General features: G+C 43.4%; 1 protein-coding gene across 1 annotated transcript in view; it reads right to left on the bottom strand.

The window, feature by feature from the left end:
• sptbn5 (spectrin, beta, non-erythrocytic 5) overlaps positions 1 to 19276 on the bottom strand; it is a 60606-nt gene that overhangs the window by 4843 nt on the left and 36487 nt on the right. The window contains 29 exon segments of the mRNA XM_070445125.1: positions 45 to 234; positions 468 to 685; positions 892 to 1047; positions 1290 to 1466; positions 1784 to 1988; positions 2235 to 2431; positions 2621 to 2833; positions 4068 to 4254; positions 4535 to 4791; positions 6307 to 6444; positions 6682 to 6828; positions 8347 to 8437; positions 8580 to 8752; positions 8876 to 8953; positions 9123 to 9311; positions 9534 to 9696; positions 10724 to 10845; positions 10977 to 11090; positions 12743 to 12857; positions 13071 to 13189; positions 13331 to 13426; positions 13775 to 13966; positions 14175 to 14330; positions 15140 to 15331; positions 16639 to 16743; positions 16919 to 17068; positions 17307 to 17510; positions 17762 to 17941; positions 18382 to 18492. Of these exon segments, the coding sequence (XP_070301226.1) occupies positions 45 to 234; positions 468 to 685; positions 892 to 1047; positions 1290 to 1466; positions 1784 to 1988; positions 2235 to 2431; positions 2621 to 2833; positions 4068 to 4254; positions 4535 to 4791; positions 6307 to 6444; positions 6682 to 6828; positions 8347 to 8437; positions 8580 to 8752; positions 8876 to 8953; positions 9123 to 9311; positions 9534 to 9696; positions 10724 to 10845; positions 10977 to 11090; positions 12743 to 12857; positions 13071 to 13189; positions 13331 to 13426; positions 13775 to 13966; positions 14175 to 14330; positions 15140 to 15331; positions 16639 to 16743; positions 16919 to 17068; positions 17307 to 17510; positions 17762 to 17941; positions 18382 to 18492 (4635 nt within the window).

Genomic DNA, 19276 nt, shown 5'->3' on the forward strand with positions numbered 1-19276 from the left:
TTTCTTTGACATTATGTCTAAATTGTTAAGTACTGTGCTATTACCTCTTGGCACATGAAGTTGCCTTCCTCCACGAGGTATCTGCCCTCATCTTTCACAGCCTGTGATTTGTTGAGCTGCTTGTCAATCTGAACATGGTACTCTTCGTGTCTTTTGATTAGCTGCTCCAGGTCAGCACCCTCCCCTCCTGACCCCTCCCCTCTCACCAGGGACAGGGTCTCTTTCAGCCATGCCCTGGGCAACACAGGGAAAAATAAAATAACCTCATAATTGAAAAAATAATAGCACTTCAATTTACTTAAAAATGTTCAAATTAGATCCAGGTCACACCTCAATAATTATACGTTCATAAAGCATACATTACACATCTATAAGCACATCATAAATGTGATATTATAGAATTGGCTCTCATCTTGGGTCTTATCTTATTAAACCTAATTACATGAAATCAAAAGAAGTAGACCTACATGAGTTCTGTCCACTCTGTGAGGTATCTCTGCATAGCCTCAGCCTGCCCCAGTCTCTTCCTGCGTTGGATGGCCTTGGCATGCAGACTAGCCCAGCTAGCCTCCACTTCCTGTAGTCTCTCACCCAGACTGGCCTGCACCTGGGGGTACTTCCTGGTTAGGTCCCGCCCCTCCTCTTTAGTCCGAGACACCTCTCCCTCGATGACCGCCAAGTCTCTCTGGAAACAAACAGTTATTTGATGGGTGAGTTAGTGTAACCGGCTGTTAGCTCACCGAGTTAAAGGCCTTCATTTAGGGAGCTAAAGCAAGTCATCAGGTCTTGGATGGCTAATGAAATGGTGAATCTTTGGAGTCTGCCTCAATGAAACTGCTCTGCTAACATCTCAGTCAAACATGTTAAATAAACTTTGGTTGTGTACTGTACCTCCAGTCCTTCATGTTGTCTGATGAGTGCCTGGATACTGAGTAGATCGTGATCGTGGTCGTCAGAGTCCAACACCACCTCCTTCTCACTCATCCAACCCTTCAGCTCGTCCACGTCATGATCAAACTGGTGCACCTCTCGGGCAGACTTCAGGTTCTGTCACACAAAATGGCTGATAAATCACCATGGCTCAGGTCAATTACCCACAGTAATATGTAAATAATACTTAGAAGGAGAGTGTTTAATGCACATCAAGCTTGGTACAGGAGCTGGGGGGGAAAAAATAGGGCCACTATAGAATTGTGAGTAGACGTTGCCTTTCTTCCCCACCGTTTAATGTCCCACTTAAGTAGTGACTTAAAATATTATTGATAGAAGAACTGGACTTAGACTTTTACCTCCGCTCTAATCTTCACATTCCGGTTGAGCTCGTCCCATAACTTGTGCAGCGCTGCCTCTCGTCTCGGGCCTTCAGCAGACTTCACCTCCTGTCGTAGTTGTTGAACAGTGCTGAGTTTACTCTGGCCCAGCGTGTTCACCTCAGCCACAAAGTCTTCAAACTTCTTCTGCAACATCTGGAGGAACGTAACTTTATTAAGAAAAGCGTGGCCTCTGCCTCTAAACTAAAATGCATTCGATATCGATCATTACTTGTCTGATTACATTACTTTACCAAGACTGTAATCTCACAACGATTGTTTTTCGCTACAGCAATATAGAAACGATACATACACCCAACAGCTGATACAAACGGTCCAGTACTTGGCTTATCCATACTGGCCCTATTCCCATCCTCCAAGACATGGGTCAAAACTTTTTAAAACACTTGAGCTGCACCTAATTTGCTCTGTATAAAATGGAACCAATGGAATGGTCCACTCTGCATCTATACCTCCACATCCTCCAGGTCTTGTCCAAAGTCTTCTGACTCAGCCAGGGTCTTGCGGGAGCACAGCCAGTTCTGCAGCTCCCGGGCCTCTCTCTCAAACACATAAAGGTTCAGCTGGTCCTCCAGAGCTGCCCGTCGCGAGCCAGAGACACGCAGCAGACTCTCATACTCATCCAGCACGTCTGGAAGACTCTTACTCACTAAATGGCTGACGTGAAATGAGAGAAATGGTATCATGTCAATGGGCTTACAACATTTGGAAGGAGAGACAAACATTAAGAAATAAACTAAATGGATTTAGAAATCACTAAATGTACATTTTTCAAATATGTGAATGTAGTTAAATATGTGAATATAGAATATGAATATATCTGTGAGACCACATATGTTAATTCCTGACAATGATAACAGATAAAGTGAATAATGTACATACTGTAAGGTTTGTATACTGTACCTGTTGGGGTGGCCACAGTGCTCCAGTTTAGCGCCAGTCTCCTGAAGAGACTCTACTTTCAGCCGCTGGTTCTCCATGTCCAGGTCTACAGAGTCCAGCTTCCTCAGGAGGACCTCGGTGGCCTCCTCACTCTTCCCAAAATCTTTGGACTCTAACATTGGTCTCTGCTCATCCATCCACAGTTGTAGTTCTGAAACCTAAAGAGAAACGTAAGTTTATAAAAGGTTCTTCAGTGGGCATCATATCTGGGTGGCACATAAAGGTCCCTCACTGTAGAAAGTTGGGTAGAAAAATGTATTGGGAGAGAGTTTTTGTGGATTGTGGAACCTGTGTTTGTGTCCAAAGAGAATGTATAGAGAGTATGGTCAGTGGTCACAGTTATCTACCTCAGAGAGGAAGGTCTGTATCTTCAGAGCCTCCTGTAGCAGTCGGCCCCTGTTTTCTGACTCTGTCTTCAGGCTCTCAAAAATCTTCTTGAGCTCAGCCAGCTTCTCGCTGATCTCATGCGAGGCAAAGTGTCTGCCCCTCACCAGGTTCTGCCCTGCGGTCTGGACAGCCTGCACCAGAGGGGTACGGCTCGCTATCTCTTGCACCAGAGCCTGCACACACACACACACACACACAGACACAGACACAGAGGTTCAACCAATCAACCAATGGAATCTTACATGCATAACACTTTTTACAAATACATTTCTCACAAAGTTCTTGACAGAAACCCAAGCCTAACGTTGTTGTTAGTATCTTAAACTTCTCTAGGATAGGGGGCAGAGTTTTCACTTTGGGAAAAATTGCGTGCCCAATTTCAACTTCGTTCTACTCATCCCCAGAATATAAGATATGCATATTATTAGTAGATTTGGATAGAAAACACTCTGAAGTTTCTAAAACTGTTTGAATCATATCTGTAAGTATAACAGAACTTATGTAGCAGGCAAAACCCTGAGGACTAACCATTMTTWTKTTTTYWTTTTTTTAAGTCACTGTCTGTTCAATGAGWTTTCATTGGGAGGCCAGATTTCTAATCACTCTGTTCTCAGTTCCTACTGCTTCCACTGGATGTCACCAGTCTTGGGAAATAGGTTGAGGTTATTCATTTGTGAAATGAAGAAGGCGGCCATCAGGAAGTAGAGTAACGTCTTGTGTACTGTTTGAGAGTTGCGCAAGACTAAAAAATGTAGCATTTGTTTGTTGATCTCCTGTATTGAAAACAGATAGACCAGTCTTCAATTTGATCGATTATTAACGTTTACAAATACCTTAAGTTGTATTACAAAAGTACTTTGAAATGTTTTGGCAAAGTTTAGAGGTAATTTTTTAGATATTTTGTAGTGACTTTGTGCGTTAATTGGAAGCTGTTTTTTTCTGGATCAACCGCGCCAAATAAATGGACAATTTGGATATATATGGATGGAATTAATCGAACAAAAGGACCATTTGTGATGTTTATGGGACATATTGGAGTGCCAACAAAATAATCTCATCAAAGGTAATGCATGTTTTATATTTTATATATGCGTTTTGAGTAGCGCCGGCATGATTGAAATATGCTACACTCTCTTTGTTGACATTGTGCTATCATCAGATAATAGCATCTTATGCTTTCGCCGAAAAGCCTTTTTGAAATCTGACATGTTGGCTGGATTCACAACGAGTGTAGCTTTAATTTGGTATCTTATATGTGTGATTTAATGAAAGTTTGATTTTCTATAATTTTTTTGAATTTGGCGGTCTACATTTTCCCTGGCTATTGGCCAGGTGGGACGCAAGCGTCCCGCTATCCCAGAGAGGTTTTAACTGCAAACTGGAACATTGACCATCCCTGTCTCTGACCTGATGTTTTTTGACCATAGACTGAGTACTCTGTAGGGAGGTTCCCCAGTCTTTGGCGGAGGCAGAGGGCAGTTTGTCCTGGACCCAGACCAGCTCATCCTCCATGTCACGGTAGAACTGGAACAACATCTGCCAGGATTCTAAGGTCTCCCGTCGGTTCTGCAATGGCTCAGCCAGACTGTTATATCTGCAAAAACGAAAGTTGGTTAAAATCAGTCTCGAAGGACCATGAAAAAAAAAGACCCAAAACTTACTACTGTGTAAAACCCTTATATTTCCTTTCACAAGCGCAGTCTCACAGCCATGCAGTATTGGTGTGTGTGTGCTCTGTTACATAGTAATAAACGTGTGTTTTGTTAATCTGTCTCGTACTCTGACTAATATTTAAATGTAGTTGGGGAGAATCAAAGACATTATATGCTTTGCCAGTATTATTTATATATCTTTGACAAAAAACAACAACGTACCTATTGACAGTTTGGCCTACTCGTTGCTGGATCTCCTGGGCCAGGAAGTTGCCCTTGGAGCTGAAGTCCTTGGCTGTATCCACCAGGCCCTGGATCCTCTCCAGATAGCCATCCACTACCTCCTCCAGGTCCTGTAGAGCCTTCAGCAGCCTGCTGACTGACGGGAGGTCAGTGCCACAGTCCTCGTTGGTTACTTCAACTTCTACGGACCCAAGCCACTCCTCGATGTCGTCCAGAGAACGTTGGAACTGTAAAGCCTGGTGGTAGAAAATAACAATTTCATAGAAGAATTATAGCTTAACACTTTACTTAAAGACCAAGAGCAGTCAAAATATGTTTTATATCATATTGTACAACAGCTGATGAAACTAACACTGTAAAAGTATGAAGGCATTTGATCAGTGTTATTTCCTAATAGTTGCTGGTACAATCTACACAAGACCTTCTATTCAGCAGGTTTTGCATGGGTGGAGTTTTGGCTTGCCTCGTGACATCAGCAGCCGATATAAGTTAATATAGACCAATAACAAAAGAGAGTCTAACTCCGACCACTCCCAAACAGTCCTAGCTAAATTCTTGTTTGAGAATTATTTTTGTTAAAAAGCTATTTTTGTTTCTTTTCAACCATTTTAATGGAAAACTATAAAAGTCAGGTATTTAATTGTTGCCCAGAAAATATTTGATATTGAAATAAAAACAGCTGCATTCGGCCTTTTTAAGCAGAATGCTTTATTACTTTACCTGGAGGGGATGTTGTCTCTGCAAATACACTACAAGACCAAAAGTATCTGGACACCTGCTCGTCAAACGTCTCATTCCAAAATCATGGACATTAAAATGGAGTTGGTCTCCCCTTTGCTGCTATAACAAGCTCCACTTTTCTGGGAAGGCTTTCCACTAGATATTGGAACATTGCTGCAGGGACTTGCTTCCATTCAGCCACAAGAGCATTAGTGAGGTCGGGCACTGATGTTGGGCGATTAGGCCTGGCTCGCAGTTGGTAGCGTTCTCCAGGCATCAGCCAAACCCAGATTCATCCGTCGGATTGTCAGATGGTGAAGCGTAATTCATCACTCCAGAGAATGTGTGTCCACTGCTCCAGAGTCCAATGGCGGCGAGCTTTACACCACTCCAGCCAACGCTTGGTATTGTGCATGGTGATCTTAGGCTTGTGCGGGGCTGCTCGGCCATGGAAACCCATTTCACGAAGCTCCCGACAAACAGTTATTGTGCTGACAATGCTTGCAGAGGCAGTATTGCAACCCGAGGACAGACTATTTTTACCCGTTTACATGCATTAGCACTCGCCAGTCTCGTTCAGCACTCGCCGGTCCCGTTCTGTGAGCTTGTGTAGCCTACCACAAGCTGAGCCGTTGTTGCTCCTAGACATTTCCACTTCACAATAACAGGACTTACACTTGACAGAGGCAGCTCTAACAGCGCAAAACTTTTATGAACGGACTTGTTGGAAAGGTGACATCCTATGACAGTGCCACATTAAAAGTCACTGAGCTCTTCAGTAAGATCATTCTATTACCAATGTTTCCCTAAGGAGATTGCATGGGTGTGTGCTCGATTTTATACACCCGTCAGCAACGGCGGGTGTGGCTGAAATAGCCTAATCAACATACTTTTGTATGTGTAGGCGACCAATAAAATTTGATTTGATTTTTAGTTTATCATCTCATAAAAGTTACATTCTCTTTTTCACAGTATCATCTACTGTATCTATCATCAAAGATGAGTACAATACGTCTATGAGGTGCAAATACCTGGTAGGCCTGCTGCAGACGAGATTTCTTCTCTTTACAGTTGTTGAGGAGCAGGTCCCAGCCATGGTTAAGGTCCTTCAGCCACGGTTTGATCTTCCCAGGAGTGGAGTGACCCGCTGCTATCATTCTCTCACCCTCCTGTGGGTGAACATTGACTCAGTTAGCAGTGACTGGTCTAGGCAAGTGTTATTAACTGTGCTGTGGATAACATCTGCCGATACACTGGTCTCAGAACAGAGGACCTTGCAGATTCTATGAAGGACAAAGAGCTATGTTATTCTATCTGAAGGTGTATTGAGCTGTCATAAGCCATAGGCAAGTACTGAGATACTACTCTGTGATTAATGTGCACCGAAAGCACTTATTCACACATACCTTAGTAAGAGTGTCAACTCGGTTACGGTTCGCTAAGATCTCAGCCTCAAAGCTCTGGTGTTTCAGTAGTTTGGCCTGGAGGTTGATGGGGTCTCTCCAGCTTTCATCCAGGGCCACTGCATTCCTCTCATTGAGCCACGAGCACACCTGCAGGTTTCAGTTATCACACATTACTTTACAGGTTCAAGGTACTACACATTACTTACAGTGCCTTCAGAAAGTATTCATACCCCTTGACTTATTCCACATTTTGTTTTACAGCCTAAATTCAAAATGTATTACATAGATTAGTTCTCACCCATCTACACACAATACCCCATAATGACAAAGTGAAAATGAAACACAGAAATATCTAATTTACATAAGTATTCACACACCCGATGCTATGAACCTCCAAATTAAGCTCAGGAAGCATCCAATTGTCTTTGATAATCCATGTCCCTACAACTTGATTGAAGTCCACCTGTGGCCAATTCAACTGATTGGACATGATTTAGAAAGACACACCGATCTATATAAGGTCCCACAGTTGACAGAACATGTCAGAGCTGAAAATATACTATTAAGTCCAAGGACCTGTCCGTAGATCTCCGAGATAGAATTGTGATGAGGCATATATCTGGGAAAGGGTATAAAAATGTCTAGAGTGTTTAAAGTTTCCATGACCACAGTGGTCTCCATCATTGGGAAATGTAAAAAATATTGAACTACCCAGACTCTGCCTAGAGCTGGCCGTCCAACCAAACTGAGCAAACGGGCAAGAAAAACCTTGGTCAAGGAGATTATCAAGAACCCAATGAACACTCTGACAGAACTACAGAGTTCCTTGGCTGAGATGGGAGAACCTGCCAGGACAACAGTCTCTACAGCACTTCACAAATCTGGACTTAGTGGGAGTGGCCAGACAGAAGCCATTCCTGAGAAAAAGGCACGACAGCACGCCTGGAGTTTGGAAAAAGACGTGAAAGACTGAAATCATAAGGCAAAAGGTTTAGTGGTCTGATGAGACAAAACGTTTTGGCACGAATGCAAAGCGCTATGTCTGGAGAACCAGGCACAGCTCATCACCCATTTAACACTATCCCTACCGTAAAGCATGGTGGTGGGAACATCATGCTATGGGGATGCTTTTCAGCGGCAGGGACTGAGAGACTGGAAAGAATAGAGGGAATAATGAAAGGAGGCAAATGCAGGCAAATCCTTGATGAGATCCTACTTCATAGTGCAAACAACCTTAGACTGGGACGAAGATTTACGTTCCAACAGGACAATGACCCCAAGCTTACAGCCAAAGCAACACCGGGATGGCTTCAGAACAAGAATGTGAAAATCCTTGAGTGGCCCAGCCAAAGCCCAGACTTGAATCCCACTGAAAATTTGTGGAAAGACTTGAAGATTGCTGTTCACTGCAGCTACCCATCTAATTTAACAGAACTTGAGAAAATCTGCAGGGAAGAATGCGAGAAAATCCCCAAATCCAGAAGTGCAAAGCTGATAAAGAAATACCCAAGATGACTCAAAGCTGTAATCGCCGCCAAAGGTGCTTCTACAAAGTATTCACTCAGGGGTATACTTATGTTTTAGTCTTGCATATCAACCTCATCGACCCACACTAACATTGAGTTGGTTAAAGCGGACCCTTCAAGCAAACCCAACTTCTCATACCTCATAGCTGCTACCCAGGAACGTCTGGAGTTGTAGAGATTCTTCAAGAGCCTTCCGGCGAACCTTACTCATTTCCAACAGTTTTCCTTTTCTGGAGAGAGGCATGGTTTTTGAGTCAGGTATAGCAAACAAAGGCAGAAGAAATCATTTCATACACCAAACAATATCTTTGTATATGGGCAGTCTTTGAAAACAGGGAAATATTTGGCTCATAGTTCATTGTTGGCTTCTACCTGAGCAGCACAGACTTGCTCTTGCACTTGATATTGTCCAAGTCAAAGTGTTTCTGCTGGATCAGCTGTTGGGCGAACCGCTCCACTCCTTCCACCTGCTCCATCTGAGCATCCAGAGTGTTCTCAAACAGGGCTTGCTTTCTCTGGAGGGTCTCCACATCAGAGAGAGAACTCTGCAATAATCAATCAATGTCACAATTTAAACAACACATCTGATGCAGCCTTCATAAGTCCTTTAAAAAGGCCTACATAAATTGTTCACACATAATTTACGAGCAAAGACATTGAGTTCCTACCCCAAGGTCTTCATTGGCCAGAAAGGCCTCCTTGTTGCTCAACCAGCTCTCACTCTGCTCCATGTAGCCAAGGAATATCTGAAATGAAAACAAGATTTATGTAACTTTTTAAAATGTATTTTACCCTTATTTTATTAGGTGCGTTGACTGCCACCAATAAGCAATAAATAAGCAGGAAAACATGCCTAATGTTTGATGAGCTACATTCACAACATAAATTGTACAAATGTCTCTAAGTTAGGGTTACCTGTAGGCCTAGAGCCTGATCCAGAGTCTTCTTCCTGTTCTGCCAGGTCTGGCTCAGACCCATCTTGGCCTCTTCCAGCTTGGTCAGAGACTTATTGATCTCTGATGATGAGCTGTGTCCAGACTTTACCAGACTCAGGCCAAAGTCTCTGACAGAGTCGATACGCTCCCCCCGTGCATCAATCTCAGTCTAGAACACATTAACACATTTAATCTCTTCCGGAAACATACATTTGCAATTTAAATGGGTCTTATGGGAGGTTAAAATATTTGGGGGATTTTAAAAAACTTATATTTAACATCACTAGGAAAGGTTGAAAACCTCCTTTCCTAGTGAGACCTAGAAAGATAAAACAGCAAGGAGACCTAGAAAGATAGCCAAGATAACTTGAATATCATAATCAGTCGTCACCTTCCAGTCTTGATGTTCTACTATGAATCGCTCTGCTTCGTTCTTGCTCTTGGGCAGGCCTTTCTCTCCCATCTCAGAGCTCTGCTTCAGGGTCCAGTCCAGTAGGAGGCGCTGGTTAGCCTTGAACAGCTGCAGCTGGTGAGCCTCCTGCAGCCTCTCCTTCCTGTAACATCACTTCCTATTAGTCTCTCTGCCGCTTCCCCATACCCCATAATAAAACAAGAGGAAGTAGATGGTGTCCTAACAGAGCACACACATCTATACTGTCATAATGACTTGAATAATGATTCCATTGTGTCATTTTTGCAAGATCAAAGTACACTATATATACACAAAGGTATGTGGACACCCCTTCAAATTAGAGGATTTGGCTATTTCAGCCACACACGTTGCTGACAGGTATATAAAATAAGGCACACAGCTATGCAATGGCCTTATAGAAGAGCTCATTGACTTTCAACATGGTTCGTGAAATTTCTGCCCTGCTAGAGCTGCCCCGGTCAACTGTAAGTTGATGCCAAGCGTCGGCTGGAGTGGTGTAAAGCTCGCCTCCATTGGACTCTGGAGCAGTGGAAACGTGTTCTCTGGAGTGATGAATCACGCTTCACCATCTGACAGTCCCACGGACGAATCTGGGGTTGGCAGATGCCAGGAGAACGCTACCTGCCCCAATGCAGAGTGCCAACTGTAAAGTTTGGTGGAGGAGGAATAATTGTCTGGGGCTGTTTTTCATGGTTCGGGCTAGGTTCCAGTGAAGGAAAATCTTAACGCTACAGCATACAATGACATTCTAGACGATTCTGAGCTTACAACTTTGTGAGATCATTGTGGAAGAACTTGATTGACCTGCACAGAGCCTTGACCTCAACCCCATTGAAGACCTTTGGGATGAACTGGAACGCCAACTGCGAGCCAGGCCTAATCTCCCACGTCAGTGCCCGACCTCAGTAATGCTCGTGGCTGAATGGAAGCAAGTCCTCACAGCAATGTTCCAACATTTGGGGAAAGCGTTCCCAGAAGAGAGGAAGATGTTATAGCAGCAAAAAGGGGAACCAACTCCATATTAATGCCCATGATTTTGGAATGAGATGTTCGACGAACAGGTGTCCACATACTTTTGGCCGTGTAGTGTATCACGTTTGGAAAGAGTACATATTTTCAGGATATTTCAGTTACTATTTGCAACACACCTGAGTTTAATGTCCTTCTCTAGCTTCACAAGGCCGGTTTTGACCTCTTTCTGCTTTTTGCTCAGTTTGTCGGCCATCACAGACTGAGCTTTCAGGCGGTCAGCGGTGTCCTTTTCCAGTGCCTGGCAAATCAACACAAGACCAGGATGCAATTAGTTGGTCTTTCAAATATTCGATTCAATTCACCTATATTTTTCTGTTTCACTGTAAAACGCATTACAGTATATCAGGCCATGTTGTGGCTTCTTCTCACCTTGCCTCTTTCCTGTATGACTCCAGCCTCACGTTCAGTCTCCTCGTGGCGTCGTATCAGATTCTCCACACTCTCCACATCCCAGCCACAGTCCTGGCCTTGCAGCAGATGCATCTACAATAGGAATCCCAGCAGATAGGAATTAAATACAATATGATGTGGACACTCTTTCAAGACAACAAGGGTGTGTCATGGCGTTGCCTTGTTGGTGAGGTTTATGACCCCCATAAATACCTTTCCCCCTTACCTCTCTCTACTCTACAGATTTGACTCTTGGAAAAGCCCTTTGTTAACATTGAGAGAGTCTGGTAACATCAAAAGGGTGGGGAACGGAAACATATTTCTCTAATCCAACCAGTTCAAAATATCTGTTGGTACTTAAAGAATATGATATCAGATCCGTTGTCGTCTGAGACATTATTACTGATGATAGGATGACATAAACTGTATATTGGAAAGTCTACACATTATAGTTATCAGATTCACATGGAATTGTTGTGCAATTTAAATGTTTAAATATGAAACGATGAAATGTAATTTTAGCTTCTAAATGAGAGAATTGTTTTCATAAGTGAACTATGCTCAACTCAGTGGCCCCGTCCATGTGAACAGACATTGGTTGTAAACTATAAAACACGCCCTTCTCTCCACCACTACAAAAGCCCATTGACGAAAAGTCAACCTTGTGTTCCCGATGACGTGAGGACTGCTGTCCATACGTTTAAAAGGGCTAATATCAACTACAGAACTAAGCCAACCTCAGCGTGAGCTCTGGTTGTGAATGGTTGAACGACTACAACCTAACGAAATTAACATTGTGTTCCTGGTGACGTGAGGACTGATGTCAATGTATGATCCATCCTGTGTATATGCAATTCTGTGTGATTATTTAGGTATTTAGTAAATAAATAATTAAACCACATTTGTATTGCTGATTCAACTTGTTATCCAGGGTTCGTGAAGATAACCGAGAATTTTACGACGTTCAGATGAGACTGAATAAGGTGACGATTAATAATTGACTGCTAGGGCCTCCCGAGTGGCGCAGTGGTCTAAGGCACATCGCAGTGCTAGCTGTGCCACCAGAGATTCTGGGTTTGAGCCCAGGCTCTGTTGCAGCCGGCCGCGACCGGGAGGCCCATGGCGCGGCGCACGGGTTAGGGAGGGTTTGGCCGGCAGGGATATCCTTGTCTCATCGTGCACTAGCAACTCCTGTGGCGGGCTGAGCGCAGTGCACGCTGACACGGTCGCCAGGTGTACGGTGCTTCCTCCGACACATTGGTGCGGCTGGCTTCCGGGTTGGATGGGCATTGTGTCAAGAAGCAGTGCGGCTTGGTTGGGTTGTGTTTCGGAGGACGCATGGCTCTCGACCTTCGCCTCTCCCGAGTCCGTACGGGAGTTGCAGCGATGGGACAAGACTGTAACTACCAATTGGGGAGAAAAAAGGGGTGAAAAATACAAAAAACATATAAAATAATAATAATAATTGACTGCTATTGATATAAAAGATTACCAGGTCTTTAAACAGGGTGCCGTGGTGCCCCGACTTTCTAGCTAATTACATTTACATGATTAGTTTAATCAGGTAATATTAATTACAGAAAAATTACTTTATAAAATAGCTTGACAGGTGTATACTCAAATACTGTACTCTGAAACTGAGATCTGTGATATCTTCTTATGACATCTGTTACAGTAAGTCATACATAAGACACTTAATGTTAAGTAGGTTTTATAGAGAAGGGCTAAGATGAAGCCATTCCAACCTTCTCATTGGCTCTCTCCCGGACTTCATCCAGTTCTCTGATGAGAGAGTGGATCACCAGCGCTGCCTCCAGCTTCTTCTTATAGCTGCTCAGGTTGCCATGGAACTTACTCCATCTGATGGAAGGTGTGGTGAAAAGAAAAGGTGTTAGAGCAGGTCCAAAAAATATATAAATTATACTACAGTATGTGTACAGTACATTACAACTTTTCTGGTTGAAAAAAGGCATCGGAACCTGTGAGCTGTAGAAATAGTTTTCCTCTTGAAGGACAAACATCACCACAGTCATCATCATCATCAATTAATTTTCTCAGTAGGCTGGGTGTCACCTGTCATTAAGCTGCTGTCTGCGCTGTTTCACTGTAGCCAGTTCGTCACTGTTCTGCCTCTCCAGCCGAGCAGCCAGGTTGTTGATGGCCTTGATGTGAGCATCGTCCACTGTGACTTCCTGAAATAAAACGCACTCAATTCAATTTTCCAATTCTCCTTCTTGATAAGGGTCACTAAACTCGCCCAAAGTTCCAAGACCAGCAGCGATGGCAAACGCTAGTACTGTAAATGCCGTATGTTCGTTCAGAAACAAACTCACCCCAGAGCCTGATCCTCTAAACTCATTCAGTTTCTTCAGCAGTTGGAGCCCATGCTCATAGTCTGTGCCAACATCCCCTATGTTTATCATGACCTCCTGAAAAAGAACAGAACACATACAACAAAGCTATGTGAAAATTAATTATTTCCATGTTTGTGTTTTATATTATCAATATGCGAGACATGCTGACAACTACTGGTATCGTGGTAGCTCCTGCATTCTTCTTGCAATCCAACGTTTTGTGGTTGCATTCTCATCTAAAGTCTCACGTTGCCATACTGCCTACTCTTGAACGTTCCTTCATACATTGCTCTTCTAGGTGGTGTGCTCTGACAAAAGGTTGTTGTTGACTGAAGTTTAACACTGAAACTTGCATCTGATTCAAGTGTGCAGGGACTTCTTTTCATAGCTCTTCTAGGACTCCTTGTTCTAGTCCATGCTTACCTTCTGTCTGATCCAGACCTCCACCTGGTCCACCTTCTGCAGGAACTCCAGGAAGTCTCTGTTGTCTTCTAGAACCTTCCCCCTGGCGGCCACCGCCAGCTTCAGCTCCTCCCAGTGTTTCTCAAGAGCTGCAACACTACGACGAACCTCCTGGGACTTAGGGTGATGCAGAGACACCAGCTCCTCACCAGCCTAGGCCAGCACAGGGGTCAGTTTTAGTCAGCTCAAACAATGATACATGAATCTCTATGACATATTATGACGTATGAGACATTATAAAGGCTCCTACATGCTTATAAGAAGTTGTAAAGGATTATAAGGATAAAGTGTTACTGAACTATGTACTGTAGTTATCGCTGACAAGAAACCCTCCCCAGTGTAGTTTAATAACAGCTCATACCAGCTGCACTGAGTCAATGATTCTGCTGTGGGCGAGAATCTCTGCCTCAAAGACTTGATGTTTTTGGAGCAGCTTCATCTTGGTCTGCAGGTTGCTCAGGTCCACCTTGGAATCCTCCTGCATCTTCTGCATACGCTCCGACACCCACTCCTCAGCCTGGGCCAAAGACAGACATCATCACAACATCGCTTCATCTACCACAGGCAGACCTTGGTTCAAATTGTAATTATTTTCTATAATTATTTCTCTCTAAATACTCCATCTACACTTGATTGAGCTTTTCTGGTGCAAGGGAACTAATGGACTAGTCTCGAAGCGCAAGCCCATCTGGCACTCCAGGTCAGCCAGGCTCAACGGGTGAAAGTAGTTGAAAGAAAACAAATAGCATTTGAATCATTGATGAATAAAAGAACTAGACTGCTTCCAAGATGGCCGACCGTAGTTTTCAACGTAATCTACTCTCATTCGCATACACCGTTTCGTGGTTGTTAACATCTTTCTTACTGCGTCTGCGCACTAGCACTCAGTGCACACTGGACAGACAGCAGTATTGCGCGAACATGCTCTGGGAACTCTGTCAGAGCGTGCTAAGCACGTGGACAGCTAAACAAGCCAACCGGCACTTCCCCTGGCTAGCTGGGCTCATGATGTCAGAGCATGAATATAAAATGTTAATATCTTTAGCTGTAAGTAATGGAAAAGGAATTGGCCACAGCTACAATTATTTAAATAATTCAATGGATAGTTTGTACTCAAAGGTGATGACTAAAGTGTCTTCTTAGGAATTTTCAAATTGGACTTTTCTATGGGGCCGTCTACAGGAATTGTCTTTCTGGGCCAGACATCAGTTAAACTGCAGTACCGAAGCAAAACTGAAAGTGCAGTCAAAAGCGTGCTTCTGGCCCGGAACCCTGGCCCCTGGATTGGAACCCATGTCTGACCACAGGTGATGTGTGGTACTGTACCTCGGCAGCATTGCGGTTGAAGATGCAGAGCAGCCTGGAGATTGCCAACTCCTCTCTGCGTTTGATTGACAGTCCCTTAATCCTGCTTCGCCTCTCCAGGAGGGCCTTCAGCTTGCTGTGGATGTGGCCGGCTTTCTCACGACTGAAGTCTTCCTTCTTCAGTCTCTCAGCAAGGTCCTTCAGCAATGATATCTAAAGAGCAATGACAGTGCTGTGGTTGAACAGGCTGAGACACATACACAGAACACTTGACAGTGTATGTTATATCATAGATTATTAAATTCCAAGATGCATGTACCCTGAAAATATATATATAATATAAACGTAACATGAAAAGTGTTGGTCCCATGTTTCCTGAACTGAAAGATCCCAGAAATATACACAAAAAGCTTATTTCTCTCAGATTTTGTGCACAAATTTGTTTACATCCCTGTTACTTAACATTTCTCCTTTGTCAAGATCATCCATCCACCTGACAGGTGTGGTATATCAAGAAGCTGATTAAACAGCATGATCATTACACAGGTGCACCTTGTGCTGGGGACAATAAAAGGCCACTCTAAAATGTACAGTTTTGTCACATTACACAATGCCACTGAGGAGTATTTCTGTCTGTAATGAAGCCCTGTTGTGCGGAAAAACTCATTCTGATTGGCTGGCTTCCCAGTCGGTGGGCCTATGCCCTCCCAGGCCCACCCATGGCTGTGCCCCTGCCCAGTCACATGAAATCCATAGATTTAGGCCTAATTTATTTATTTCAATTGACTGATTTCCTTATATGAACTATAACTCAGTAAAATCATTGAAATTGTTGCATGCTGCGTTTATAGATATGGAGCAACCCCAGATTTGGCCCCTCGGGGGCGTAGCAGCCACTATAACACAATCTACATAACCAAGTTGTGATCATCATCTTTCAGATGCAATTGGAACAGAGTTGATAGCCCATAATGTTCCAAAGTTAGAGTTAAAAGTGTGATGGCACCAGCGCCCATATTGCCTATATAGCCAATATCAGTAGGCATTTTACGTCGTACAGGTATGTCAGATTAGCTCAATCGCCAACTTTTTCAGCCTCTAAGTACCACAGAAACAACCCTTTGAATGAATAACAGACAAATGTTCATAACAAGAGGCCATGGATGAAATTAATCAAAATATCTGTTCAAATCATGAAAAACATACAAACATGTCTATTTTGATACATCACATTTTGACCATAAATGTGTAATAAAAAAATCAAATGCTTATTTGGGGGAATTTTAACTATTTACAAAAAAAAGTGTTACTGCTTGACGGACAGTATCTCTTTGAAATTATTACCACAGTCTCTCTCTGAAATGATTACCAATTGTATCTCTTTGAAATCATTACTAATTATCAAAAATTATCCCAGTTGGCGTTTTTAAGCAAAAATTATGTTAGCGCTTTCAGAGTTAAGGACAATGGGATAGTGCACTTCATAAAGATGGACAGCGGAGGATTGAAGGAATTCAGACCTTGTCCTCCTGAGTGCTGAGGAGTTTCTCAAAGGCTTCATGGCGTTTTATGAGTCCCTCTGTCTCATCAACTGACGTCCCCAGATCACTGTTCTTCAGAAGGATCTGGAAGGAAAAACAAGAAGTTGGGGGCATTCAAAATATGAACATGTACCACAGCATAGGAGAACATGTGTTTTGCTTCAAAATGGATGTAATTGCACCGTCAGGGGCTTGCACTGACAATGTGAGTCTTGAAACAGAGCATATATTCTTTGATTGACCAGCTTTGACCTCTGACCTCTTGGGAGTTGGTGATCTTCTCCATGCTCTCTGTGTCCCTGTAGAAGACCTGTTCCAGGTGGGTCCCCTCCAGGCCTCTCTGTTTCCTCTCCCAGTGGCCATGAAGTGAGTCCCTCTCCTCCTGTAGACCACTCAGCTTATCCTGGACCTGGTAGGAGGAAGACACCACACATTGCCAGCTTATTTAGGTACCATTTATGTAAAACCAACTCTCTCCTCTTGTATGTATTCAAGCCTCAGAATGCTGGGACAGTAGAAAATATTTGCACAGAAAACATTGAGACATTTATAGGAATACAGAGTGTGTATATGCTCATTCAATGTGTGTAATTCTGCTGCAACTGAATTGTGTTTCTGTGACAATAAAGAACTACTAAATTGAATACCTCTCTTGCGTTGTGTCTGTCCTGCACCTGCAGCTCTTGCCCCATAGCCACTGCCTGGTCGTAGGTCTCCTCCCGGGCCACGATCTCAGCCCACAGCTGCTGGTGCTGGGCCAGGTGCAGGTCACAGGTGGCCACGTCTCTAATAGACTCCTCCGCTGTCATCCCACTCAACACCTGGGCACACCACAGAGCATAGTCCTGGACCTAGAACACCAAAATAGACGTTAAAACCAACATGCAATATATACATCATGTAATATCCAAATCAATCAGTGTAACAAGAACTAGGAAACTCTTAATGCTGATTTCCTAGACTCAAATTAAGTCTACCCCTGGACTAAAAAGCACGTTCAATGTAGAATCGCCATTGACAATGCTTATTAGTCCTGGTAAAGGATCAGAGAGAGTTTGCAAACGGAAATGGTGTCTCTAATGGTTAATATAGAGTCAGTTACCGTGTTGAGGAAGAGGTAGCGTTGGCGTGCCCGTTTGAGGTCTCCCTCCCTCTGGTCCATGTGGAGGCGCAGCTTCTCCCAGTGCTCCACCACCTCCTGTTGTTGATCCTGCAGGAGAACCCTCATCTCTGGGGAGCACAGGTCCAGGGTGGAGTCTGCCATATCCAGCAGCTCCTGGAGCTAAGAACAACCCATATGATAGGAAGATTCATAGATGGACAATGAAGACATGCAGGCAACCCCCACAACTGGCCTGGATGGTAATTTGAGCGACCTGTGCGCCAGAAGATTGTGTTAGCCCGCTGGGCTAAAACCTAGACCAGTCTACGGCAAGGTTACTTATCACACAAGCGTGGCTCACAAAACCACCTCCATTACAGTAACCACTGAGTGAAATATCCTCAAAGAACAGCTTAGAAAGCCCTAGCTCAATCGTTAGCTCAAGAAAATGGAAGAGTAAGTGACAGTTTTATACAATCTACAGTATAATACAGGGCAAAACATTTTTGGGAATTCTGGGTGAACGGATTATCATTGATTGTATTGTTGTTAAAGTCAGTCAATAAGAACATTTGATCACAAAAGTTGTGGGTAAACTATTGATGTGTTGTGTTCAGTACCTGCTGCTCGTTCCCTGCTAGCACGTGGACTAGAGCCTCGTGTTTACGAAGCTGCAAAAGCACCCCTCGCAGGTCCCTGGCGATGTCATCAGGAATGCTCTTGTACCTCTCCTGTGGTGGTTGGAGAGAGAGCGAGAGAGACGGGGGGATGGATGGATGGAGAGAGAGAACACAGACAGAGGATGAATCACACAAACTCAATAATAATTTATCAGCATGCATTTGCTAAGCAGTAGTGACTTTTATTTGCATTACACAATTCGATTTTACCCTCACACTTAATTTACATGGTGTACTTTCAGTGAGCATTACACAGCTGATTGTTTGTCTGAGTCAGATCAGTGCCTTAAATTAAGTTGATGTCCTGACACCACACGGATAAGGAGCACAGTAAACATTGTAGGTCAAGACTGATACTTTTACACAGAGATTAACTCTATATGAACTCTGAGCAACACTGAGCCTCTCAGCAAGTCACTGAGCTATTATACACTACCGTTCAAAAGTTTGGGGTCACTTAGAAATGTCCTTGTTTTTGAAAGAAAAGCAAATTCTTTGTCCATTAAATTGATCAGAAATACAGTGTAGACATTGTTAATGTTGTAAATGGCAGCTGGAATTGGCAGATTTTTTATGGAATATCTACAAAGGCATAGAGGCCCATTATCAGCAACCATCACTCCTGTGTTCCAATGGCACGTTGTGTTAGCTAATCCAAGTTTATCATTTTAAAAGGCTAAGTGATCATTAGAAAGCCCTTTTGCAATAAAACTGGCTTTCTTTAGACTAGTTGAGTATCTGGAGCATCAGCATTTGCGGGTTCGATTACAGGCTCAAAATGGCCAGAAACAAAGAACTTTCTCCTGAAACTCGTCAGTCTATTCTTGTTCTGAGA

This window comes from Salvelinus sp. IW2-2015, linkage group LG9 (genome assembly GCF_002910315.2).
Source record: "Salvelinus sp. IW2-2015 linkage group LG9, ASM291031v2, whole genome shotgun sequence".
NCBI lineage: Eukaryota > Metazoa > Chordata > Actinopteri > Salmoniformes > Salmonidae > Salvelinus > Salvelinus sp. IW2-2015.